The sequence below is a fragment of the Cuculus canorus genome, chromosome 3 (assembly GCF_017976375.1).
Source record: "Cuculus canorus isolate bCucCan1 chromosome 3, bCucCan1.pri, whole genome shotgun sequence".
Lineage (NCBI taxonomy): Eukaryota > Metazoa > Chordata > Aves > Cuculiformes > Cuculidae > Cuculus > Cuculus canorus.
The window spans coordinates 44,036,358-44,063,018 of NC_071403.1; the positions used below are offsets into that span (position 1 = coordinate 44,036,358).

At 43.2% G+C, this 26,661-nt stretch overlaps 1 protein-coding gene across 3 annotated transcripts in view; it reads left to right on the forward strand.

Moving 5' to 3' along the window:
- Window positions 1–26,661, forward strand: part of PDE7B (phosphodiesterase 7B) — a 180,455-nt gene that overhangs the window by 82,770 nt on the left and 71,024 nt on the right. Inside the window, exon 1 of one of the 3 annotated variants that reach the window (XM_054061459.1) lies at window positions 14,832–15,337. The exons of the other annotated variants lie outside the window; for them this stretch is intronic. Coding sequence (XP_053917434.1) covers window positions 15,100–15,337 — 238 coding nt within the window. The 5' untranslated portion in view covers window positions 14,832–15,099. Of the gene's footprint in view, window positions 1–14,831; window positions 15,338–26,661 lie in introns of those variants that run through there. 3 annotated transcript variants of the gene reach the window in all.

The following is a 26,661-nucleotide window of genomic DNA, read 5'->3' on the forward strand; positions in this document are numbered from 1 at the left end:
ACTTTAGAACACAGCAACAACCACCCTGTAACATCTCTACTTTTCATAGCATTCAAAGTCACAAACAGAGCTCTATGAAAAGTGATTACATAACTGGAGAGTACCACTGTCCCTGGCAGTTCAGTGCTCCTTGAGCACCAAAATCTCCTCTCCTTGGCAAACAGAGACACACAGCAACCCCCTTCAGTCAGCTTCTCTGAGTGTGATCAGTACTTTGCAGATTTCAATAAAAGGATGACACTTTGCTGAGACCATGCGTACAGAGAGAAGACAGTGCCTGTCACTCTAAGGATCTGAACTTGGTTTCTGAATTAAGCATCTTCAGACTACGACAGCAGGTGGCAAAAAATGTCTGTGGGACCAATCACTCATGTTTGGTGCTTTCTCGCCCCATCCAAAAGTGGCTGAAAATAGAGGTTTTGCTATTGTTTCTAGAGGAACTCTTTCAGCAGAATGCATAGTAAAGATAGGAATCCAAATATTTTAAAATTTTAAGATTAAGTAACCAGTGTTGTCTTGTAATAGATGTGGCATATGAAATCGCAGACCTGAGAAACATAGATCAAGCACAGGCAGATACAGTCCTTGGGTTTGAAAGTAGTTAACAGACAGTGAAAGGAGATAGAAATTTTGTCTGTACTATTGTACCTGAAAACTTCTGGAAAGTGTTTATGGATGTCAATACCATGACCAAAGCTCACATTTCAATGTGTGGCTAAGGTCTAGGAAAAGAATCTGTATACAGTAGAGTATCTGTATGAATATCTTAATCAACATAACCAGAAAGCTTTCTTCTTTTATTGAGCTTTTGATTAATTATGAATTCTTTTTAAATACTGTCACTTACAATTATTGTGTATCTAAATGAGTATTGCTATCATAGAGCTGTGTAGAGCCTTGCAAATTGATGTGTGATTGTCTGGATGGAAAAAAAAAGAAGTAACAGATATCTTAGGAAACATTGAAATACATTTATGATTTTACATATGGTCAGGATATCTTGGAATCATAGTGCAGCTGGAACTACATTACTGAGAGCAGCCTGCCCAAATACCTCTGAGAGAAACAGTGTGAAAAGCTCTCTCTGAAGAGTAGCCATGAACAAATCAAAAGCTTATGGATGAGAATAAAAGACTGAGAGACTGAGACAACAAAAGGAACCTTGTGGTTGGTGTATACTACAGGCCACCTGATCAAGGAGAGCCTACAAGTGAAGACTTCTTCCTCCAGCTACAGGAGGCTTCACGCTTGCAGGCTCTCATCCTACTGAGGGACTTCAACCACCCTCACATATGCTGGAAAAGGAGCACAGAAAGCTTTAGGCAATCGAGGAGACTTCTAGCGTGCATCAAAGATAATTTCTTAACCCAGGTAGTAGACACACCTACACAAGCGGATGCAACACTGGACCCGATGGTCACCAGTGCAAGTGAGCTCATCAGTGATGTCAAGATCGGAGGTAGCCTGGGCTGCAGTGATCACAGATTGGTGGAGTTCAAGGTCCTAAAGGATATGGGACTGGCGAGGAATATAGTCAGGATCCTAAAATTTAGGAAATCACACTTCCAGCTCTTTAAGGACTTAATCAATAGGACCTCCTGGGAAGTGGTCCTCAGGGACAAGAGAGCAGATCAGAGCTGGCAAATATTTAAGGATGTTTTCCATAAAGCACAGGAGCACTCAGTCCCCAGATGTAGGAAATCAGGCAGGAAAGGGATGAGACCAGTGCAGCTGAGTCAAGACTTGCTGGTCAAACTGAAGACAAAGAGGTAACTGCACAGGCTGCGCCAGCACAGACAGGTAATATTGGGACACTGCCCAGTTGTGTAAGAATGAGAAACCGGAACATATATAAATCTATGGGACCTGACGAGATGCATCCCAGAGGCCTAAGGGAATTGGCCAATGTGGTTGCCAAGCCATTCTCCATGACATTTGAAAAGTCATGGCAGTCAGCGGAAGTCCCTGGTGACTGGAAGAAGGGTAACATTGTGCCCATTTTTAAAATGGGCAGAAAAGATGACCCTTGCAACTACCAACCTGCCAACCTTACCTCTGTGCCTGGGAAGACCAGGGAACAGATCCTCCTAGAAGCTATGCTAAAGCACATAGAGGAAAGGGAGGTGATTCGAGACAGCTAGCATGGCTTCATCAAGGGCAAGTCCTGCCTGACTAACCCAGTGACTTTCTATGATGGGGTAACCAGATGAGTGGACACAAGAAAAGAAATGGATGTAAAGTATCTGGACTTCTGTAAAGTCTTTGACAGAGTCCCCCACAACATCCTTCTCCCAAGTGATAGGTGATAGCATGAAAGGGAATGGCCTCTAGTTGCAGCAGGGAAGGTTCAGATCGGACATTAGGAAAAATTTCTTCACTGAAAGAGTTATCAGGCACTGGAACAGGCTGTCCAGGGAGGTAATTGAGTCACCATCCCTGGAGGTATTTAAAAGATGGGGAGATGAAGTGCTTAGGGACATGATTTAGTAGTGGACAGGTACAGTTGGGCTTGAGGGTCTCAAAGGCCTTTTCCAAGCTAGTGATTCTACAGTCCTTCTCTCTAAATTGGAGAGATATGGATTTGATGGGTGGACTGTTCAGAGCATTGGTTGAATGGTAGCATTCAGAGAGTAATGGTCAACAGCTTGATGTCCAGATGGAGATTTGTGATGAGTGGTATCCCTCAGGGGTCTGTACTGGGACCAGTGCTGTTTAGTGTTTTCATTGATGGTACAGACAGCGAGATGAAATGCACCCTTAAGAAGTTTGCAGATGACACCAAGCTGAGTGAAACAGTTGTCACACCAGAAGGATAGGATGTCATCAAGAGGGACCTGGACAAGCTGGAGAAGTGGGCCTGTGTGAACCTCATGAGGTTCAACAAGGCCAAGTGCAAAGTCTTACACCTGGGTTGCGGTGATCGCCAGGTTCAATACAGGATGGGGAATGATGTCATTGAGAACAGCCCTGCAGAGAAGGACTTGGGGGTGCTGATTGATGAGAACCTAAACATGAGTCGGCAACGTGCACACGCAGCCCAGAAGGCCAATCATATCCTGAGCTGCATCAAAAGAAGCGTGGCCAGCAGAAGCAGGTCAAGGGAGGTGATTCTGTCCCTCTACTCCTCTACTCTGCTCTAGTGAGACCCCACCTGTTTTTTTGTGTCCAGTTCTGGAATATCCAACATAAGAAGGATAAGAAACTGTTGGAATGGGTCCAAAGGAGGGCCACAAAGCTGATCAGAGGGCTGGAGCAGCTCTGCTATGGGAACAGGCTGAGAGAGTTGGGGTTGTTCAGACTGGAGAAGAGAAGGCTCTGGGGAGACTTTCTAGTGACCTTTCAGTACCTGAAGGAGGCCTACAAGAAAGCTGGGGAGGGACTTTTCACGTGTAGTGATAGGATGAGAGGGAATAGCTTTAAACTGGAGAGGGAGGAGGTGTATATTTGACATTAGGAAGAATTTCTTTACCATGAGAGTGGTGAGACACTGGCACAGGCTGCCCAGGGAAGTTGTGGATGCCCCATCCCTGGAGGTGTTCAAGGCCAGGTTGGATGGGGCCTTAAGAAGCCTGGTCTGGTGCAAGGTGTCCCTGCCCATGGCAGGCGGGGTGGAACTAGATGATCTTTAAGGTCCCTTCCAACCCAAACCAGTCTGTGATTATATGATTCCAGAAAGCCACCCCTCCATCTGCAGATGTAGTGGATGCCTTTTTCTAGTTATAGATAGCTTTTCCTCTTAAGTTGTCTACTCAGAGTGTTTTTCTTTCTGCAGCATCATCATCGAGACTACATTTCAAGTGGAAGCTCTAGTGAAGAAAAGAATCAACATGTGTTTGTGTGGTTATCGATAGGGTTTGTCAGCATGGTAATAAAATGCCAACGCAGGGGTGACTGCAGAGCTCCAAAGCTGCTGATTCTCATGCAGCTACATTTACACAAATGCATTTTTAAGAATTGCAAAGAGCTTGATTACAGTAAATATGGCCTGACTTTTCAGTCATGAAAAACTAGGTCAGAGGGAGCTTAGTTTATCACTGGGATGTTTGTGCATCATTATTAGATCTTTCCCATGACTTTGCAGCTGTATCTTCTGTCCATCCCTGCAGCAAATTGCACTCACTGCTGTCATGTAAGAAGCAAAGACAGAAATGAAGCTGTAGCACTTCTGTAAGAAGGCAGCAACTTCAGCTTTGTGTGCAGACAGAATAGAGGCAAAGTGTGAATACTGTATAAGCATCAATGAAGAAATGATACTCAAGTTCCATAGATATTTCATCCCAAACACAAATCTATATTTGCTCCACCATAATTTAGTGGCCTAGGTATTCAACCTGACCACAGTCATAGGCTTATTGTCACTGCTAGTCATACTGCTTGTCACTGCTAGTAACAAGTCCACAACCAGAATGCACATGGCATGAGGCAAAATCTAATTCAGTTGTACTACTTTACTCACACATTGCAAACAGGAATAAATCTGGGAGAGGTCTGCACAAGGTATATTCTGAACCTTTGCTATCCTAATGCTCATTAGGCATCTAAACAAGATTATACACAAAGATAAATTCACCATTAACTATTAAAGTCACTAGACAAACATTGAAGAATAACAACCAATAGCTACTCTGCAAAATTAATATGTGCAGCCATGAAATATCTAAGTTTAAAAAGTTAAGAAATATCTACTAGTTTTATTTTAAATAGTGCTTCTTTTCCCAAATATTATTTTCTCTCCATTTTGAAAGCTAAAATGAAAGACTAAGTTATTAAATCTTGTAATATTTGATTTACAAGTGAAGAAGCAAGACCTTTTATTCCTCTACATTCATCACTACCTTTGTGTCCAATTTATTCTTACTGTAGTATGTTTTCTTTGACAAAAATTTAAACTTTATATAACTTAATGCAAAATTTTCAGCTATTCCCTTTACTTTTATAATTCCAAAAGCCAGGAAAAGACAAAATCATAGTTATAGTCTTTTCTATAGCCCGTAGTGGCAACAATACCATAGGCTGTACAGCCACTTACACCATCTCATTAAAGTTAAAGCAGAAAGAACAAACATGTTAAATGTGGCACACCTCGCATCTTTCAAACCACTGCCATAATTTTGAGATATTTATGTCCCTACTGAGAAAATATGTATGCACATACTCAGCTTTAAAGATGGCAGTAATCCTTTTGAATTCATCAAGGCTATGCAGTTACTTAGTATTAGTTATGTATTTATTGGGTATGTATCTCTTATCTGGTGAGTCTCTTCTTTCTACTCAGTCTTTTCTTACCTATTCACAAAAAGTAATCCTGTGTGGTGCTGCAGTTATCCTTGTTATAGGGTTATTGTATTAAGATGATGACTAGCATTTCAACTATCTTGTACAATAGGTTAGTATTTTCTGCCTAGCTGATTTCTACCTACGTTTACAATCAGATGCAGTGTTCTTAACAGAATCACAGAATCACAGAATCACACAAGGTTGGAAAGGACCCATTGGATCATCGAGTCCAACCGTTCCTAACACTCCCTAAACCATGTCCCTAAGTACTTCATCCACCCGTTCCTTAAACACCTCCAGGGAAGGCGACTCGACCACCTCCCTGGGCAGCCTGTTCCAGTACCCAATGACTCTTACTGTGAAGAATTTTTTTCTGATATCCAACCTGAACCTCCCCTGACGGAGCTTCAGGCCATTCCCTCTAGTCCTGTCCCCTGTCACTTGGGAGAAGAGGCCAGCTCCCTCCTCTCCACAACCTCCTTTCAGGTAGTTGTAGAGAGTAATAAGGTCTCCCCTCAGCCTCCTCTTCTCAAGGCTAAACAACCCCAGCTCTCTCAGCCGCTCCTCATAAGACTTGTTCTCCAGCCCCCTCACCAGCTTTGTTGCTCTTCTCTGGACACGCTCCAGAGCCTCAACATCCTTCTTGTGGTGAGGGGCCCAGAACTGAACACAGTATTCGAGGTGCGGTCTCACCAGTGCCGAGTACAGAGGGAGAATAACCTCCCTGGACCTGCTGGTGACCCCATTTCTGATACAAGCCAAGATGCCATTGGCCTTCTTGGCCACCTGGGCACACTGCTGGCTCATGTTCAGTCGGCTGTCAACCAGCACCCCCAGGTCCTTCTCTTCTGTGCAGCTCTCCAGCCATTCTTCCCCCAGTCTGTAGCGCTGCATAGGGTTGTTGTGCCCCAAGTGCAGGACCCGGCATTTGGTCTTGTTAAACCTCATCCCATTGGTCTCGGCCCAGCAGTCCAGCCTGTTCAGATCCCTTTGCAGAGCCTCCCTACCCTCCAGCAGGTCGACACTTCCTCCCAGCTTAGTGTCATCTGCAAACTTGCTGAGGGTGCACTCAATGCCTTCATCCAGGTCATTGATAAAGACATTGAACAGAGCTGGACCCAGTACTGAGCCCTGAGGAACTCCACTTGTGACTGGCCTCCAGCTGGAGTTAACTCCATTGACCACCACTCTCTGGGCCCGGCCATCCAACCAGTTTTCAACCCAGGAGAGTGTGCGCCTGTCCAGGCCAGAGGCTGACAGTTTCTGAAGCAGAATGCTGTGAGAAACTGTGTCAAAGGCTTTACTGAAGTCCAAGAAGACTACATCCACAGCCTTTCCCTCATCCAGTAGTTGAGTGATTTTGTCATAGAAGGTGATCAGGTTAGTTTGGCAAGATCTGCCTTTTGTAAACCCATGTTGACTGGGCCTGATCACCCGGTTCTCTTGCGTGTGCTTCATGATAGCACTCAAGATTACCTGTTCCATGACTTTCCCTGGCACTGAGGTGAGACTGACAGGCCTGTAGTTCCCCGGATCCTCTCTGCAACCCTTCTTGTATATGGGCACAACATCAGCCAGCCTCCAGTCTAGTGGAACTTCCCCAGTCAGCCAGGACCTCTGGAAGATGATGGATAGGGGTTTGGAAAGGACATCCGCCAGTTCCTTCAATACTCTTGGGTGGATCCCATCCGGCCCCATAGACTTGTGGACGTCTAGCTGGGCAAGCAAGTCTCTAACCGCCTCCTCTTGGATCACGGGAGCCTCAATCTGCCCCTCTAACTCTTGGATTTGTAAACAGAAGGAACAACTTTCTTTGCTATTAAAGACTGAGGCGAAGAAGGCATTAAGTACCTCAGCCTTGTCCTTATCCCCTGTCACTGTTATTCCTTCTGCATCCACTAGAGACTGGATATTCTCCCTCGTCCTCCTTTTCCTGTTAATGTACTTGTAGAAAGACTTTTTGTTGTCTTTCACAGACTTAGCGAGTGAACCTCCCACTCCACTACCCTAGTCCATTATTAAGCATCTGTTGCAAAACCATTGCAATGGGCACTGCGTAACAGCTGCTTTTGGGGCAACAAGTTTGTCTTAAATCTCTTGATTTTACCTTGGCTCAGGCAAATCTTGCTTGCTTGTAAGAATTGAGGGAGGACATAAACTAACACAGCCTGCCAGCTACATTGTGCAACACAGTTAAATATAGTCCTTGCAATTCCCTTCTTACTTCTTCAGCTTATCATTATTATTCTTATTGAGGTTTATTAAGGTTAAATGACTGTATTATGTTACCTGTTGTTTCCTTTAGAGTGACACAGAATTTCACTGTCTACTGGGGGAGATTTTAAGCATCAGACTCAGCATGCTGAACTTTTAATTTTCCAAAGCAAGCGATGGAAAAATTACACAACTTCACTGTTTCCAATTAGTAATGGACTTCTGTTTATTCCTTCACCGCAAGCATTTTTGCTTAGTTAGTAGTACAAATCATTAATCATAAAAATGTGCTATCTCACATGTGCTAAGAATGAAAAAAGGAATTGGCTCCTTGCCCTAGAGAACTCAAGCAATCCTCACTCCTCCACTTCCAGTACCTTTTACCGACAAGTCTGATTGATTGACAACAACAACTGAAAGATTACCCTAAACCCACAGAACACCACTGCCTGTCTTCAACATTTCCTTGTAGGTGAGGCTCTCAAGGAGTGATGCCGTGCACAGCTCAGGAAATAACAAATGGTGCATCCTACCTTTCCTTTAGAAATCATTTCACTACTCTTGACAGTGAGATGGTAGCAGATAAAAATATCTCCTGCTATGTACCTTGAGTATTCATCAAAAAAATGTTAGTAAATTGTTGAGAATTCATAGTAAAATTATTAAAATAATGTCAGGGTTGGCAAAAAGTTTTGACATACAGTTTATAGAATTTAGTATGTCCAGTCTAGAAAAAAGACATAATAACTGTCCCTAAATAAATACAAAATTATTCATATTTAATAATGACAGAGATAACTAAGAGTAATTGTTCTTATTAGTAAGAATAAAATTTTAAAAAATAGACATCTGGAATGAGACAAATGTGGGACAAGAGTGGGAAAATGATACTAAGATTTTTAAAGCAATGAAAGAAACTTTCCAGGGGGTCATTAGAAAAATTCTTGCAGGCTCTGCATAACTCTGCCTTCTTATGTTTCTTCTGTCATATTCTCCAAGCCCTCTCAGGCAGTCTGTTTGCTTGTCCCTTCTAAAAGTTACTGACTTAACATTCTTGTTTTCACTGTTCCTCCTTCTACGCTGCACGGTGAATCTGCAGCACAGGGTTTTTTTGCTTCATGTGCCCCAGTATTCGCAGTTTTCTCTTTTATCTTAAACTCCTATCACAGAACCGAAGCCTTCTAAACCTTGATACTATCGATGGTGCCATCACTTGTTTCTAACCCTGAGCAATGGCCTGGCCTATTGTCTCTGTGACTCCATGACCCCTTGGACAGATGCAAAGACATATTTTTCATAACTGACCATTGATTTAAGATAGTTCTGCTAATAAGAGCCATCTAAAGACACATGCTTTAAATATCTGATAGTCTTTGAAACAGGTCTCTACATAATGTTTGATAATTTCTTAGATTTTTTTCAGTTTTTTTCCTTTTTCTTTAATAATGTACTGTATAAATAAACAATAGCAAATCTTTTCACGTGTCTGCTTGGGAAAGTTGTGATATGATGCAGTGGTGCAGCTTAGCTGAAAGACTTGACAGTTTCCAATACTAATGAATGTGCCACTAATATATGTACCATATTTTCAAACACTGGCTATCAGATAGAAGTGATGGGAATAATAGAATATAACTTCTCCTTTACAATGCTCTGCTAATACAGAAAGGCAAAGACGCCTGTGTTCTAAGGAAGCTGTCAGCAAACTTGCAGGCTGGAGGTCCCAGTATCATTTACAGTACTGACAAGCACGAGGTCATTGCTAGGGAATGAAGCTCAGGGAGAGAAGCAAAAGGAAAAGGCTGGGGGAGGCAGAGGGGAGAATCAAGGATCTTTCTTCACCATTCTTTTTTTACAGCTTTTGTGTGTCTGGACTGATTTGTTGTGGGAGAGCTGCTGGAGACAGTGTATTTGGCACAAGACAGGATAGCTAAAAGCCAAAAGGATGGTACTATTGCCAGTTTAAACCACGGCTTTTCTTTTTCTTTTTTTTTTTTTTTTTTTTTTTGCTCTTTCTCTTTCCCTCCTCTTTCTTTGACGGAAGGAAAAGAAAAAAGGGGAAGAAAGGGACTTGCAATGAAAACCAGAGCAGTGGGTTAAGGACAGCCCTGCAGGCTTCAGTAGACTGGGAAGATACGCAAGGCACTTCCTCTACCATCTGGCATACAATTCTGCTGCTGCTTAGTACATAACTTTGGAGTGAATAAGCAAACAAGTAGAACTTTTTAAGAGAAACCAATTATGAAACACCAACTATTAATCTGTCATCTTACTCCCTCCCCTTTTCTCCTACCACAGTACTCCTTTCCTCAAGTCTTTTCCAGTTCTCATGTCTACCTGTGAAAATACGCAGAGCCTTGTCAGGTCTTCCGATCCGACCCCATTTGCCTTTTCATTGCAATTGCTTCTTGGGATGAACAAAGGCCAGAGCTAATACACTTACATTTCTCTTGTAATCACTTAAGCTTCTGTGAGTCGGAGAGAAACGCAGTAAGTGATATCAAAGCCATCTATCTCTGCTGAAAGATCTCCTTCAAGTCTTACTGTAAGTGAGAATACAAACAAGAAGCTTTAGATGAGCCAAGCTTACTCAAGGATTGTTTAAAATGCAGTCACAAACGGCTGGGTACATTGCTGTGTAGCAGTCTGTTATGTTTTAATTCTGTTGCCTTTTCTCAAGCACAATGAAAAGCATTACATTGGAGTCAAATCTTCAAGTTGGGTAAATCAGCACAGCACAAATCAAGTCAATGAAACAGAGAACTTGCAAAATCTGAGCATTTGATCTCTTCAAAGTCTCTGAGAGTGATGCTACAGCTGATTTTTGATGCTGAAAATCTCACAATCAAACATATCTCTTCCAGGCTTGCCTATAAGCAGCTCTTGTCTGTCCCAAGGACAAAAGGGAAGTCAATCAGCAAAAGCAAAGTCTTGGATGAATTAAGGACAAGTAATCACTGACTTGTAGTACAACCGGGAAGCAGAAGTTCAGTAAGAAAAATATGTGTTAATTTACAGACATACGCATTAATGCCAGGCAACATTTTTTACACAATTGTTTTTTCATTCATAACTGCTGATCCTTAAACAGGCCCAAAAGCAGGGGAAAAAAAAAAACCTCCAGGCTATCTAGAGCAGCTGCTTTCATTTGACAACTTTCCCAGAAAAATGCACACTGTCAGTTAGGTTTATTATATAGCTTCTTGAAATACTAAAACAACAATACGACAACAACAGATCACAGTTTCAGTTTGGTTTTTGATTGGCCTCCTACTTTGCACCTGGAGGGCTGTAAGTGAAAACAAATTTAACAATGCTTTAATTCTGTCTGATCATATCACAGAATCATAGAATAGTTTGGGTTGGAAGGGATCTTAAAGATCATCTAGTTCCAACCCTCCTGCCATGGGCAGGGACACCTCCCACTGGATGAGGCTGCCCAAGGCCCCATCCAACCTGGCCGTGAACACCTCCAGGGATGGGGCATCCACAACTTCCCTGGGCAACCTGTGCCAGTGTCTCACCACTCTCATCGTAAAGAAATTCTTCCTAATGTCTAGTCTAAATCTGCCCCTCTCCAGTTCATACCCGTTCCCCCTCGTCCTATCACCACAAGCCTTTATGAATAGCACCCCTCCAGCTTTCCTGTAGGCCCCCTTTCAGGTACTGGAAGGTTGCTATAAGATCTCCTCTGAGTCTTCCCTTCTCCAGGCTGAACAAGCTCAACTCTCTCAGCCTGTCCTCGTATGGAAGGTGCTCCAGCACTCTGATCATCTTTGTAGTTCTCCGGACCCATTCCAACAGCTCCATATCTTTCTTACATTGAGGATTCCAGAACTTCTTACACTGAGGATTCCAGAACTACGTGGAGGATTCCAGAAAGAGATTCCATATCCACAAGGCAGGTACATATCCAACTGATCCAACCACAGTTAGCACAAAACTTTTCACAGTTCTAAGGATATAAAAAGGTAGTGTCGATTTTGAAAACCTAGAAGCAATAGCAATAGCAATCTATTGATGCTATCAAGAGGGTTTGTGGTTAAGTTTGTTTAAAGATCTATATATTCAGATATTCATTTAAAATTGGGCTGGACATTTGTGGGTACACCCTCTTCCAAGTTATCTGGTACTTTGTGCATCCAGTGAAGCTAGAAATGCAATGAGGACAGCCTGTCTTTCACAGTACTCTGACACTTCTGCTCTTTGTCCCAGCGAACTGCATGAAGTGCAGAGGTAAGCATAAAGGAAAAACAATCATGGAATCACAGAATGACCCAAGTTGGAAGGGACCCACAAGGATCATCAAGTCCAACTCCTATCCCTGCATAGGACAACCCCCAAATTCACACCATGTGTTTGAGGGCATTGTCTAAATGATTTTTGAATAGTTGGGTTTGGTGCCATGACTGCTTCCCTGGGGAGCCTGTTCCAAAACTCCACCACCCTCTGAGTGAAGAACCTTTTCCTAATATCCAACCTAAACCTCCCCTGACACATCTTCCTGCCATTCTCTCGGATCCTATCATTGGTCACCAGAGAGACGAGATCAGCTCCTGCACCTCCTCTTTCCCTTATGAGGAAGCAGTAAACTGCTACGAGGTCTCCCTTCAGTCTCCTCCAGGCTGAACAGACCAAGTGACTTCAGCCAAGTGATATCCTGCAGCACCTAAAACTGCACACAATACTCAAGGCGGGGCCACACCAATGTGGAGCAGAGCATTTTTTAATAACTGAAAAAAAAAAAAAAGTTACTGCAGTTCTTTGTAGCTCAAAACCAAAATGAAGTAGTTGGGGTGTAAGGCTTAAATCATCCAGTAAGTAAGTAGTCTTCTAAGTCTTTTACAGTTAAGTTGTCTAACAGGATCAACATTGCTTTAGAAAAGTAATTGCACAACACCCACTAATATTAAAAACCTGAAATATCACAAGAAGCCATATGAACTTAAAACCAGCAAAATTTGCTTTTCCACAAAGTTATAATCATACTTTGTATGAATGTGTTAATGCTTGTGCTTCTGTATTGCACACCATCTATTTGTTTTCTTTGTTCTTAACCTCTTTGTTCCAAGAGTCAGAATATCTTGATGCTAAGAACTCTGCAAACTAAAGTACAACAACAATAGTATAACACTGTGGAAGCACCTCACAAGTTTCGAGATAGAGCTACCTGAAAGAGTAGTATGCTAACAGTACAGCACTAATTGCGGTTTCAATACAGGATGGAGGATGATGTGATTGCGAGCAGCCCTGCAGAAAAGGACTTGGGGGTGCTGACTGATGAGAAGCTAAACATGAGCCAGCAACGTGTGTTTGCAGCTCAGAAGGCCAACTGTATCCTGGGCTGCATCAAAAGAAGCATGGCCAGCAGGGCGAGGGAAGTGATTCTGCCCCTCTGTTCCTCTCTTGTGAGACCTCATCTGGAATACTGTGTCCAGTTCTGGAATCCTTAACATAAGAAGACTATGGAACTGTTGGAATGGGTCCAGAGGAGAACTACAAAGATGATCAAAGGGCTGGACCACCTCCCATACCAGGACAGGCTGAGAGAGTTGAGGTTGTTCAGCCTGGAGAAGAGAAGGCTCAGAGGAGATCTTACAGCGACTTGCCAGTACTTGAAGGGACCCTACAAGAAAGCTGGGGAAGGACTTTTTACAAAGGCTTGTAGTGATACGACTAGGGGCAATGGATATAAACTGGAAAGGGGCAGATTTAGACTAGACATAAGGAAGAACTTCTTCACAATGAGGGTGGTGAGGCATTGGGACAGGTCGCCCGGGGAACCTGTGGATGCCTCATCCCTGGAGGTGTTCACGGCCAGGTTGGATGGGGCCTTGGGCAGCTTGATCTAGTGGGCAGTGTCCTTGCCCATGTCAGAAGGGTTGGAACTAAATGATCTTTAAGGTTCCTTCCAACCCAAACTACTCTATGATTCTGTAGCCTGTGGTCTGAATAGGGCTGTTCTTTGAAAAGCATTAGAGTTGTCTGTCTGAGGTGGGAGCATTAAGATAAGCATGGAAGAGGATCCTGGAACAGGGGAAACAGCACACTGTCCTTACTGATGTTGGCATGAGGAGGAAAGACTTGTGCACCTTCTTTTCTATATGTGAGGGGTGTTTGTTAACTTTCATTCCATTCTCTTGGATTCTCTTCGTCTGTGATGAAAGATCTTGTTTGTTTGGCAGTAAATTCTTTTCCATCTGGAGAGAAAGCAGAACACTGAATGTAACCTGGAAAAGAAAAATTTATTAATAACACTTGCTAGGAAAAATTAAAATGCCTGCTAAAATCCTTCTGCAGTTTTACTGAAAACTAAGTGCAGGTGTAAGAGACCACTCCCCACCTCAGCTGTATGCTCGGTAAACGAGCGGCTAAAGGCCAGACTAGTACATAGAAAGGGGATATTGTATAATGGCAAAGTAAAAGTTTTGAGAAGCACAAGGCTCGTCCTGGTCAAGGATCCCATGGAACAGGCAGGTGCTGCGGTAGCGAACACACTCAGGGCTGCAGAGCCCGAGCACAGCACCTCATTTCGGCGTGTGGCAGAGCCTTGCCTTGTTTTTAAAGATTAGCTATGAATATGAATATGAAAATGGGTATAAACTAGAGAGGGGCAGATTTAGGCTTGATATAAGGAGGAATTTCTTCACCATGAGAGTGGTAAGGCACTGGCACAGGTTGCCCAGGGAAGTTGTGACTGCTCCATCCCTGGAGGTGTTCAAGGCCAGGTTGGATGGGCCCTTGGGCAGCCTGATCCAGTGGGAGGTGTCCTTGCCCATGGCAGGAGGGTTGGAACTAGATGATCATTAAGGTCCCTTCCAACCCAAACTATTCTATGATTCTATGATGCTATGATTCTATGAATAGTTGCCTTCTCACCGGAATTTGTGAGTGATCGCTCCCCACAGCAGTGTTACCGTGAACCCATTCAAGGTGGAGCTTTGCAGCCAAAGAGAGGAGGACGGAGCGCAGACCCCGCACCTTCCCGAACACAGGATATTCAGCAACTCATCCTTTCCCGTCCCCTCCAGCCCCTCCGCCCTCTTCTTTGGGCTCATCCCGGCTGCTTTCCCACGGGCTGGCGGCCGAAAGCGGAGCGGGGACCCCTCGCAGCGAGCGGCGGGACGAGAATCGCCGCTTTTCTCCTCGGCCGAAGGGCAACCGAGGTTACCGCGGGGTTTGACTGAGACACCACAACTCCCCCCGGCTCCCTAGCGGGGAGGGCTCCCCGGCGGCATCGGATAAAGCCGCACCGCCCTCCTCCTGTAGCGCACGGCGGGGCGGCTCTGCCCGCCCAGCCCCGCTGCCGAGCCTCGCCGGCAGCAGCAGCAGCAGCAGCGGCAGCGGCAGCGGCAGCAGCAGCAGCAGCCGCGGCGGTCGCAGCCCCCGCCCCCGGGGCTCGGCGCTTGCGATGAGCGGCGGCTCGGCGCCCGCCCGCCAGCCGCTTCGCCCCGTGTGTCGGCGCCCGGCGGCGGGCTGAGGGCTGCGGTGGGAGCCCCGATCGGGGGGTGGAGGGCGGCAGGGTGCCCCCGCCCCGCTCTGGATGCCCATCGCGGCCGCTCGGGCCGGGGGGTGGCCGCGGCTCCCCGGCGCGGGGCGCGGGCGAGGATGCCGGTGCTGGAGCGCTTCTTCCCCGCGGCAGAGCCGGGCAGGAGGAGGAGGACGGGCGAAGAGCCGATGCCCTTTCCCATGGGCGGACTGCCCGGTTATCAGCAGGGGACCTTGGCCTGGGACTTGCCCGAGATGATCAAGATGGTCAAGCTCGTTTGGAAATCCAAGGGGGAGCTCCGCGGGGCGAAGCACAGAGGGGGTTTGGAAAGCGAGGATGCCCTGGGCGGCTCGGCAGGTAGGTTTTTTCCCCCGTCTCGCTGCTCGGGGGTGGCGGCAGCCGGGCTGTCCCGTCGCGGGGGCGCTGGGAGAAGGCGCAGGATGGGCGTTCGGGTCTAAAAACATGCTTTTGGCAGCCCTCGCCCTCTCCCCCCGCCGACAGGCAGGGGACACGCGGGGCTGGTGCGGGATCGGGCAGCCCGGTCCATTTGCTGACGGCGCTCTGCCCCGCAATGTGTTTCGTGGTTTTCTAAGTGATGAAAGCTCGTCTGAAAACTAGAGCGAGTAGCTTCAAGGCTGAGCTGAGGCAGGGCAGCAGGGCTCGGTGCCGGCGCTTCTCCCCGTCCCGCACGGGCTCGGGGATCCGGGGGAGGCTGCGCCCGCCCCGGCGCTTCCCCGGCTGTTTTCTTTCCTTTCTAAGCGCACGGCCTTTCCTCTCGCGCCGTCAGAGTTCACCCTCATCTTTTGAGCTGTGCTTGGCTCCTTTCACATGATCTTCCAGTGCTTCCCGTCTGCGGAGCGGCGCGACACCCTTGCGGCGTGTGGGTTGTTAGCGACCAGTGTTAAAAACTTGAGACCCGTTCTCGAAGTAACGCTGCCTCATCCCACTGCTTTATCTCTGATGTGGTATAGTACTGGATAAAGAGCACATGATTTTTTTATTAATTGTATGAATATTGAATGTCTGGGGTTTTTTTCCTAACTTCCCAGCAGTCATAGAAACATAGAATCACTGGGTTGGAAAAGATCTCTTAGATCGACTCCAGCCATTCCTATCACGGAGCCATATTCCTGTAGTGGAACCATATGGTACCATATCTGTTGCTTTACTGAATGAATTCCAGGTTAGACTTCTTGCATGTTCATGATGTAGAAGTGAGTTGTCATGTTAGAGTGGTATTTCTTACTTCTGATTAGTTGATACTACATCTTATCCCACTCTCCACATCGCTGATGGTTCAAAAGCTCTTGCCTTCTGTTGGAGACAACCTCTTGCCTCCTTCAAAACCTCTTGACTTCTGTTGAAGTCAGGCTCATAGGCCTACAGTTGTCTCAGTATCAGTTGGTTGGGGTTTTTTTTCTCCTGTCATTGTAATATGAGGACTTAATAGACTCATTGAAACTGTGTGGCTTGTTCCTTCAAAACTCTGGATTGTCTCATCTCCACAACCTGGTCACTAAAGTCTTTCGGTGCATTCAGTCTTCAAAGATTATGCCTTCATCTTCCTTTGCTGTACCCTTTATTGAGACCTATAACATACAGTATTTTATTCCAGAATAATTTAATTTCTTATGTAGTATAACCACATTGCAGGTATTTCCAAGTGCATGTGTGTGTATGTACATATTCTCTATGTGTATATACATAAATAGTAAGTAAATATCTGTGCATCACTTTTGTATGCCTGTCAGGATTGGTCAGTGGATGTCTATTTTTTCAGATGTTTGCAGTTAAACTAAGAAATGTGCAGTTCACTTCTGTTTTGAAAAAGGGAATTAAATTCTCAGGCTTCAAGGAAAGTGTACAACCTGCCACCCCACTCTCTGGGAGCCACTTCAGTTTAAAAGAATAGTAAGTAAGAGTGTCATGGATAAAGAAAGTGGAGGTCAAATTGCTCTCTAAGACTTGAAGCATATCAGCTGGGAATGTACTGTAGCCATCCAGGTAGGCTGAGGTTTGTGTGGTGAATGGTTCGGAGGTGGACCCAATCAAACAGAACTTAAGAAATGCTGCATTGGTTACACCTCTTGTATGAGTAATAGTGGTTTTTCAGTATGCTTGTGTTATATCTGGTGAAATTAGTTTCTTTAGGTAACAAATGAGATTCGCCTTCAGATTCCTGGAGGCAACTAAAACTGTTCATGAATGTACAGAGACAGATCAGTCCACTAGCAGGATATGAGTAACTTGCATTTACTGAAGTGTCTATTACTCGCATCCTGTGAAGGGACAGTCCTCTTCATGGTGCCAGATCCTATTTCATAAGCTCAATTGACTTGCGCCAGTACAAATCAGAGCAGAAGATTACTCTAACTTTCAACACTTTAAATACAAATCATCAGACCTGGGTTGCTGGTTTTTCCTCTTCAGCAACAGTCATCCTAGTAGTTTTCCCTCTTGTGGTTTCATTTTAGTCACTTTAAGTACACTAGAGTATGTGGGAAAACCAGTAAATGCTGAAATCTACTATACTTAAATGAATGTGAAATCAAAGAATGTAGAAATGGAAAGAAAAAAAATCATTTGGAAGGATCAGTAGTATGAGGTACCCAGTTTCATGTTTGTGTGGTAGTTTGCACGTGTTTGGCTCCTTTAAAAAAAAAAAAGACAACTATATAACTTGCGTCTTATAAAAAGGCAGAAAGAAATCAGGTTTTCGTCAGGTGAAGCTAAAGCAAATAATGTCTGCTCAAGGTACTGCTAGCTAAGCAAATAAAAGTTGATTGTTTAGTAGTAGAGTTCACAGCACTTTCCACATCAAGGGCTTTTTCATTTAAATGATTAAGTTTTCATGTGATAACTCATGTTCTGTTATCACATCCTTATGAAACTACTTTGCTTACAGTAGAAGAGGAGGAAATAGATATGAATTCTGGAAGGAAACTGTCAAGATTTCTGCTTTGCTTGATCATATTAATACAGATTTAGCTAAGCAAATTCCCTTGTCCTAGCCTGAGTTACTGGACTCGCTTTGGGCTGGCTTTCTAGAGAGGAACAACTCTCTTAACCATAGGTGAGGGAGAAGGATAGCTGTATCAGACATGATGTTAGTTCTGTGGGTGGCGGTGTCTTGAGGACCGGTATAGCCGTAATTCATACTGCATTCCTCTTTCCTGAGGTAGAGAGCTGCTACAGAGTAAAGCTGTTTATGTGTTCTGGGATATCCAATAAAAGAGCTATATCTGAGTCTTTTATCTTCTCGTTTAGTGCTGAGACTAAGCTACTCAATCGCCCTGCAAAAAAGTGGTTGTTAATACATCATGCACTGTATAGTTGGGATGAACAAAGAACACAGATCTCATAAAGACTGCCTGCCTGGGGTTTCTAGTGATTTTGTTTTCCTTCTAAAGCAGTAAAATGCACATCTTGAGCCCTTTGTTGCACTGCTTTTTAAAGTTAGTATCAATTAAGACTGCAGACCTTTCTCCTGCTCCTGGCCTGCTGTTGCTTAGTAACTCTTTTTTTTCCCTGTTTCAATCCCTGACCAAATCAGTGCAAATCTGCGGTTTGATGAAGACTCTGGTTGTGCCAGAAGCCATTTCATGTGCTCAAACGAGCCATATGATAGTAGAAAAGTGCAATAATGGAAAATAATTAATTTGAAAAGCATTGGGTGGGAAATGAATATAATTCAATGTCATTTCTTGCAGTATTTCGAATAGATTCTTTGCAAGCCAACAGTTTTTACTTGAATCATATATCAGCATGTGTTTATATTATTACAATTGAATTATTCAAGTAATTCTTAACGAAACCATCTTGATCTCTAGGAAGGAACTGTTTATGACCCTAACTTTCTTACCACCCTCTCCTGGAGTTCAGCAGCAGCAGCTTTGCAGGTGAAATAAACCTGATCAGGGAGTGGGTATAGGTCTGCCTCCAAGAGTCTTCCTTATGAACATTAGCAACCTCTTAAATTTATAGTGATGATCCCAGATAACTCCACTGAGACTTTCTGTACTGTTTGAGTCTTGCACGTGTGCAATCACAAGAGCCTTTCACATAAGTTGCAGTGGTACTTAGAGTTATTGAAGTCCTTTGAGACACTGATCTCTGTGGGTTTTTTTAAATAACTCTGTTTTTTTCCACCTATCTCTATCTGTAGATGTTTTCTCAGAAATGTAGGTTCTGATTCATGCATGCATCATGCTTATTGTTAACTGATGAGTCCCTTTGCCATGAAGAGGAAAAACAACAAGTACCACACATCACTCCTGTTAGCATTTGCTGCTGGGAATTTTTCCTTCAATAATTGGGATGTCCATTTACTTCTTCACTTCAATCATGTCCTTTCCAAGTCAGTAGTTTATGCAAACTTCTTGCCATCATCCAAACCCATCTTGCTCGTTCAAGCCTTTACAGCTGCATGCTGAGCAATCTTGTGGTATGCCTGTTAGAGAAGTCAGAGTTAAATCATCTGTACGCTTCTTCAATGGTTGCTTGGAGATCTTCCCTAAAGTTATTAACAAGACTTCCCAAAGAATCAATTATTCCATGATATTCAAGGGAACATGCCTTCTACTTCATTTTTATTAAATAATGAACAACTTCTATCATCCTGTGTGGTCGTTTTGCTGTGTATGTTAAAATAAAGTTGGTGCTTCCCCTTCCCATCATTACTTATAGAATCATAGAATAATTTGGGTTGGAAAGGGCCTTAAATATCCTCTAGTTCCAAGCCCCCTGCAACAGGCAGGGACACCTTCCACTAGATCAGTCTGCCCAAGGCCTCATCCAACTTGGCCTTGAATACTTCAAGGGATAGAATCTTCCAGAATCTATGAATGATTCTTCCAGAATCACAGAACAGTTTGGGTCAGAAAGGACCTTTAAAGATCATCTAGTCCAACACACCATCTTTCACTAGATCAGGGCACTCAAAGCGCCATCCACCCTGACCTTGAACACTTCTTCCAGTGTTGGGGCATCCAGAACTTCTCTGGGCAACCTATTCCAGTGTGTACTTGCTGAATCATGTTTAGCTGTGATGTCTTGAAACTATTGCATGGTTTTGTAGTCCCACCACAATAATAAACATAAAATGTTTAAAATCTGAATCTGTGAATTATGGGGGCTTGGCTAACAGCTTAGAAAGCTTATAGTCTTGTGTAGTTGAGCATGTAGCCACAGATGTAGATTCCAGCAATAAATAAAACATAAGAGGTATCAAACAGTGTTGTCTTAGCATCTGACCAGTGTCTTGCGTTATTCGTTAGATTGAAAACAGCTCTGTTTGTGTCCTGAGAGATGCACAGCAGGCAGAAGGGTGGCTTGCTATATCTTTCTGAAGTTAGGTTTTCTTTTCTTTATATTATTTTTTAAGGTTTATGTTGAGACTTGTTAAATCCATTACACTTACTAGGGACAAAGAGTGTGAATTTCATAGAATTAAGGCTACCTGTAGCAACCTTGATAGCTTTCTGACTGTTGTGTTGAAACTCCAGCCCTTCAGAACAGGAAATATGGCCTTCTGTGTTCTTGAGGAGATCTGGTTAAATCAGTGGACTTACTTTTTTTTTCAGAATACTTTTCTGATTGAAGAATTGACTTCAAAGATCAAAAATCATTTTGAGACATTAAATCATGGTCACTGTTCTAATTCTGGTCCTTTTTTAGCACCTAGCTCTTTCTTTAGAAGTATTTTAAAATGTAGTTTAGAATGAGAAGTTGAACCGATAATAGTCTTTGGGTTTGAACCTGTCAAAGTGAGCTGTGTTTGTCAACTAAGCTCTATTTATTTTGGGGATGAAAATTTTTACTCAACTCTACCTTTAAGTGTTTAACCACCTTCTCCTACTTCATTCTCATGTAAATTTTCTGTTGTGGATTTGTTAGGGTTTGGGGATATTTGGAAATAAGAGGTAGCCAAGGAATAAACATTAGAAAAGGAATTATGTGAAAATTTGTGAATAGTCTTTCAGTTCAGCCTTGCTGGCACATTTTTTGTTTGTTTTATTGTGAATGTTGGAAAACACAATTTGCTTTCAGAAATACTTGGAGAAGCTCCTTCAGAAGCTGTTCAACTATGTACAGCCACAACAGAAAGAAAAAGATTACAATATGGAGTTAAGGCTTTAAGATAAAGTTAGCAGACAAAATGTAATTGCCCAGGATGGGTGTTGGCCAACGTGCAGAAGGTAATGCTGCTTGTATGCTAGAGAAGTGACAGAGGTTTTATTGATACATCAACTTAGAGACAAATCAGTCTGCTGAAAACTGTAAACATAAAGAGAGCAAATTCTAGTGAGTTATTAAACGGTGGCAAGTTCTGTTCCTTTCAGTGAAGCTCTTCTAGATATCAGGACTCAAATATGTGGCTTTATATGTAAAAATAGTGCTTCTAAAGGAGAAGCTATTGCACTGTAATACAAACAGGCTTTTTGATGGGTTTTTTTTGTGTGTGCTTGTTTGTTTCACTAAAGTTAAAGCTGATAAGAATCAATTTACCAAAGATAAAGAAAAGTAAGTGTTTTACACTCTTTGAAGAATGAAACTGATAAATGGCTACCAATAGAAAGCAGTAATGATATTAGCAATGTCTGCCTTGTGCTGATAATTTTCTGTATTGCTTAAATGTTGTGAGAGAAATGTTGAAATTGCACTGTGCGAGGCTTGATACTGCGTCTAACTTCCACTGCTTCTAAGGTAGGGATAGGGCATTGCATGCAGTGGGTTTGCTATTTCAGTGTTTCTTCATCACAAAGTTAGAGCTTGTGGCTTATCGTACTTCTTAAAAGAGTTTGCTTGGAGACATGCATCCCAGACAGCTTCCTGTAGTCCTGCTTTATGAAGTGTGAGATTGGCTTTCCAGGCCAGACAAGACAAAGGATGCCCATGTCACCTTTTTCTCTGCTGTGATCTATTCTGACCCCCCTCCCCAGAACTTTGCATTCAGAATGCACTAAACTCTGTTACTTATGGCTGCTCACATGATGCTTAATTGCTGTTACATTTCCAAGGGGCATATTTATGAATGGGCAAACTTGTGTGAATTGGAGTCATACTGCAGGAACTCCTTAGTGTCAGCCTCTTTAGACTGACTGAAAAAGCTCAACTGACCTCAGGCTGTTTCTTCACAGCAATTATGCACCCAGTTCTGGCCAGGATGCTGCAAAACGTGCTAGTTCTCCTGCCTTCCCTTGGTCTGGACTGGAAAGTGCAAATACTTTAAAAGAAAACCTCTTGAGACTTGCAGCCTGAAACGTGCTTTGACATTTGTTAAAAACTTTCCGTAAGTCATCCTAACCTAGTTCTAAAAGAGCATTTTTAACATGCTTAATTATGGGATAAATTACAGTAACTTTTAGAGTACTTAACTGATTCTTGGTTTAGACTTGCAAATGCAAGACAAAAATGTCTCAGCTCTTCATTTTCTCCTTAGCTTGCAACATAAAATTTCTTCTGTCACTGTTATCACTACAAACAAACAAACTCCTTATGAAAGAAGGAGTAAATCCTTCTTATTAACCTCCTGGATACAGCATTCTTTCAGTTCTTCTGTGGACAGCCTGCTGTGGGTTTTCCGCTCCCCTCCTCAAATCGCCATGGCATCATAAAAGTTCATTGTATTAACCAGTCACCTGCTAGGAAGAAGCGTCCAGTGAAAGTTCCTGATGCTGTAAAGCTGAGCATAGTGTGGTCTAAGGTGTGTACAAAGAGCAAGGTCAAACACAACACACATTTAGAAACCTCATCCTAGAGGGTATCACTGTCAGAATCTACCACTTACTACAGCAGTGATATAGGGGCAAAACCCATTGCTCTTTGAACAGAATATCCTGAAATACAGGTATCCTCCCAAGTTCTTTCGGAAAGTGAAATTTTTTATATCAATTAGCAGAGGTTGCTGACAGTACTCTTCATTGTTGCCCTGCGCGAGTACTCCCCAGTCCAGGGAACTGAGGACCTGGTTCAGATTCCACTGAAGCCAGGGAGAGTCTTTCCAGGGATGTGGAAGGGCTTTGTTCTGAACTGGGACGTTCCAGGCAAAACACTGTGGAAGGTGGACTCTCAAGTGTCTTTTTTATACACAGGAGAATATTTTGAAAAATTGTTGTAAACTTCCACAGATCTGATCCCTTCTGAAAGGGAAGCATGTAAAGCTACACTTCCCTTGGGAGAATAGGAAATCCTTTCCTTTGTAGCCATCTCCAGCTTGCGTGGAAGCAATGCCCCCCAGATATTGTTGTCTCAGTGTTCTCCTGCTATCCCTGATCTGAAATAAGGGCAAAGTATTAACTGAGGCCTACTTAAAAGATGCTCGGTGCAGGTGCAGTTAGAAATGAAGTGGTATCCTGGAAGGTTTTCAGAACGGGCTGCGCTGCAGCAGGCATTGCTTCATTCCTCATTGCTTAAGCACCACCTTGAGACTGAATGTTTTGTTTTCAGTTGCTGAAATTAGGGAACAGACAGAAAAACTCTAAACTAGGTACTGCACAGTGGTGTTTGGTCATTGCTCTTGGAAGCTAAATTATAAAGTAGGTTCATTTAAGTAGAAGGAATTAGATTTAAGCTTGGTGGAACTGTATTCCAAAATACTAAAACCCTAGTGTTTTGCACAGATGTGACAGATAAGTATTCAATTAAAAATCATACAGAACAATTGAAAAATGCAGGCACAGGACATTTCTTAAGTCATCAAAACTTTGACAAGTGCAGAAAACACCTTAAGTACACAGTCTACTGGCTTGTTTTTAATAGCTGTTGGCTAAGTTCTTCCTTGTCTAATAAGAAGTGCTTCTCTGAACAAGCTTTCTGTTAGTTAAGGTTAGCAGCAGTTAATCCTTTGGGGGTTATCTGTGCATGTATCTTGATTATCAGGAAACCTGGTTCAGTGAAGCCCCCAGGTGCTTATCCAAATAACTGTGCATTCCAAACTGTGCTTATCCAAACATCTTCCGAACTGTTCATGTGTGCAAAACTTACTCTGGAAATCTTGTAATTATAGGCTTTCATGGAAGATTTCTTATTTCCTGCTTCCAGTCTGAGTGGATATACTGCAGAAACAGCTGCCTTCACAGTAATTCAGCAATTGCATTTCCAGTTCCTAATGGAACTGGGAGAATTAAAGGATGAGAGTGACAGGGCTCCTGTAAAATGCTGAAAAGAGTGATATGATCCAGCCTGGGTTGTAGATGCAAGTCTGTCTCATTAAAAGAAGGCAGGGGGGGAAGAGGTGTGGCAGAGAATTCTGTGTGCCTTCCTTGCAGATTACTTAACAATTCAAATGGTGTTCAGGCACATTAATAGTGAGAAATGAAGAACTGCATGTGGGAGATTCAGAACTTTATACATGCCGCACTGCTATTACGCTTGCTTTCTCTTCTTCCTAGAAGCGCTAGTGAGCACATATTTTGTGCTCTCATTTGGGAACTAAAGCAAACCTAATGAATTAGTACTGGCAATAGCTCAGAGCCTTTCTTGAATTCCAATTCAGTGTGTGTAAAAGAGGTGTGTTGCTTTCTGTGACTACTGGAAAAGAGACTAAGCAAAGAAGAATTTACTGCGCAGCTGAGGACTGCAGCCCTAAAATGGCAGAGGAGTGACACTTTAAGGTGAGACAGTGTCAGCATATGCTTCCAAGCGAGGTCAGTTTGAACACCCTGCTTAGAGTCAGCAAGCTGAAAGCTCTGAACAAACATAGCCATGACGAACCTTGAGCACTTAAAGGAAACCAGCAAGGCGTAGGGATTGGAAGACAAAAATAGGAATTTCTTTAGTGCTGTTCAGTGCACTAGCATGTTCCACTTAAGTTTAATCCTAAGTTACCTCCTTGTCAGTCATGAATGTGGCAATGGTCACAGCTGTGTATCAGTGCTAGCACAGATTTTCTCCCACCTTCTTTCTGTCAAGTAGTCCTGCCCTCTTATTGGAAGCCATAATTGCAGCTGTGGATCAAGGGCATGCTGACGCAGATAAGCTGGGCTCGATGCAGTTGTACATTGACTCTCAGAGACTTTTTTTGTTTTAAAGGAGCTTCTTGTGAGTTGTGAATTATCAACTTTTCTGTCTTCATACATCTCAGCCAAAGTGACAGAAAATAGCAAGGGTAGCAACTCAAGTTATGGCAAGTGGGGGCTTACGTTGAAGACATGCTGCGGGTATGAAGATAGAGGAGCTGCTACAAGGCTACACTAGCTCAGCTTCATGAATAATGAGAAGGTTTCAGTATGATCTCTTCTGTTTCTTCCTCAGTGCTAGTTTATTTAACCACAGTAGAAGTGAAAGGAATAGTAGGGCTTAATTGGCTTGTACTTTTAACGTACTGCATGCCAGGTGAAGTGCAGCAAGTAATATTAAGGAGCTTAATACAGAAATATCTTTAAATATCCTATTTTGCCTGGGGAAAATATAATCGGAAAGAAGGGTTTTTCCTGTCTTAGCTAGAATGGGCTGTGTTCACTGGGTGGTCTGCAAGGCTTACCCACTTGGCATAGTGGTGAGAAATGTATGATCTTTGACAATATTTCACAGACCCTTGGTAGGACCTGTATGCTCAGATCTTGACTAATGATTAGGTCTGAAGTTCTAGTTCATGAAGATAAAAATCTAACTTCAAATGTCTAAGAAGCTACCTGATTAACGTCAAATAAATGCTTGAGCTCCCTACAGAATCCAGTGTTCTGGTTTTCTGAGTTGTAAGATGGGCTCTGTAAAATGTGATCATCTGCTGAAGGTGCATAGCTGTTAAATCATAATTACATTAAAGAGATGGAATTCAGGATAAAGTTATAACCTCTAACTAGACAGACTCTGCAAGCTCATTTAATTTCCCTGTGGAATAGCAATAGAATAGATCTTCGCCTCCCCCATTGCCTGCAATGCACATCATTAAATATGTACTTAGTAGCTGGCAAAACAGACTAAAAGTTAAACTAACTTTGCTAATAAGGGGCTGGAATCCTCATAATGAAAATGCAAGGTACCTTATTTAAATGTTGGCCCCTTGACAGAATCTGCAACACAAGCCTCACAAGACTGTCACTAATCTTTTTGTAGGTGCCCTGTAGCCAAAAATGTGCTGATGTCTGGCTTTGCACAGACTGGAGACCTGGGAGATTATATGTTTTGAATAGGATCAAATGACTAGAAAGGGAAAACACTCTATACTTAGCTGTCTTGTCATACAGACGGAATAATGTTTTGTATGTGACCTTGTTAACAGCATGAGTTAAGGCAACACTACAAAGTAGAGGCAGAGCTACTGAAGCTTATACCATAATTGAGAATCTGTGTTTTTCTGGTCACCTGCTTAACCTATTCCCCCCAACCCCCACCCCACCCTCCGTCATCTGCTTAACATGTTTTCCCTCTCCCTGCTCTCCCATTTAGATATAGTGACTTCAATTTTCATGCTGACTTTAGATCAGATGAAGAGAGGAGGGTGAGAAAATGTAAAACAGCTAGAAGGTTCTACATGTTAGAAAGGCAGAGCTCCTTGATATAGGATTTCTCTTTCACAATCACTGTCAAGTCCTCCTTTTCTCTTAACAGTCATTTGTTCTCCTTTCCTACTGCAAAGTCTGTCCTAGCATGCTCCTCAGCCACCGTGCCTTTGAGCATCTTTCCATATTATTATGACCAGGCTGACTACTTCACTACAAATTAATTCTCTTCTGTTG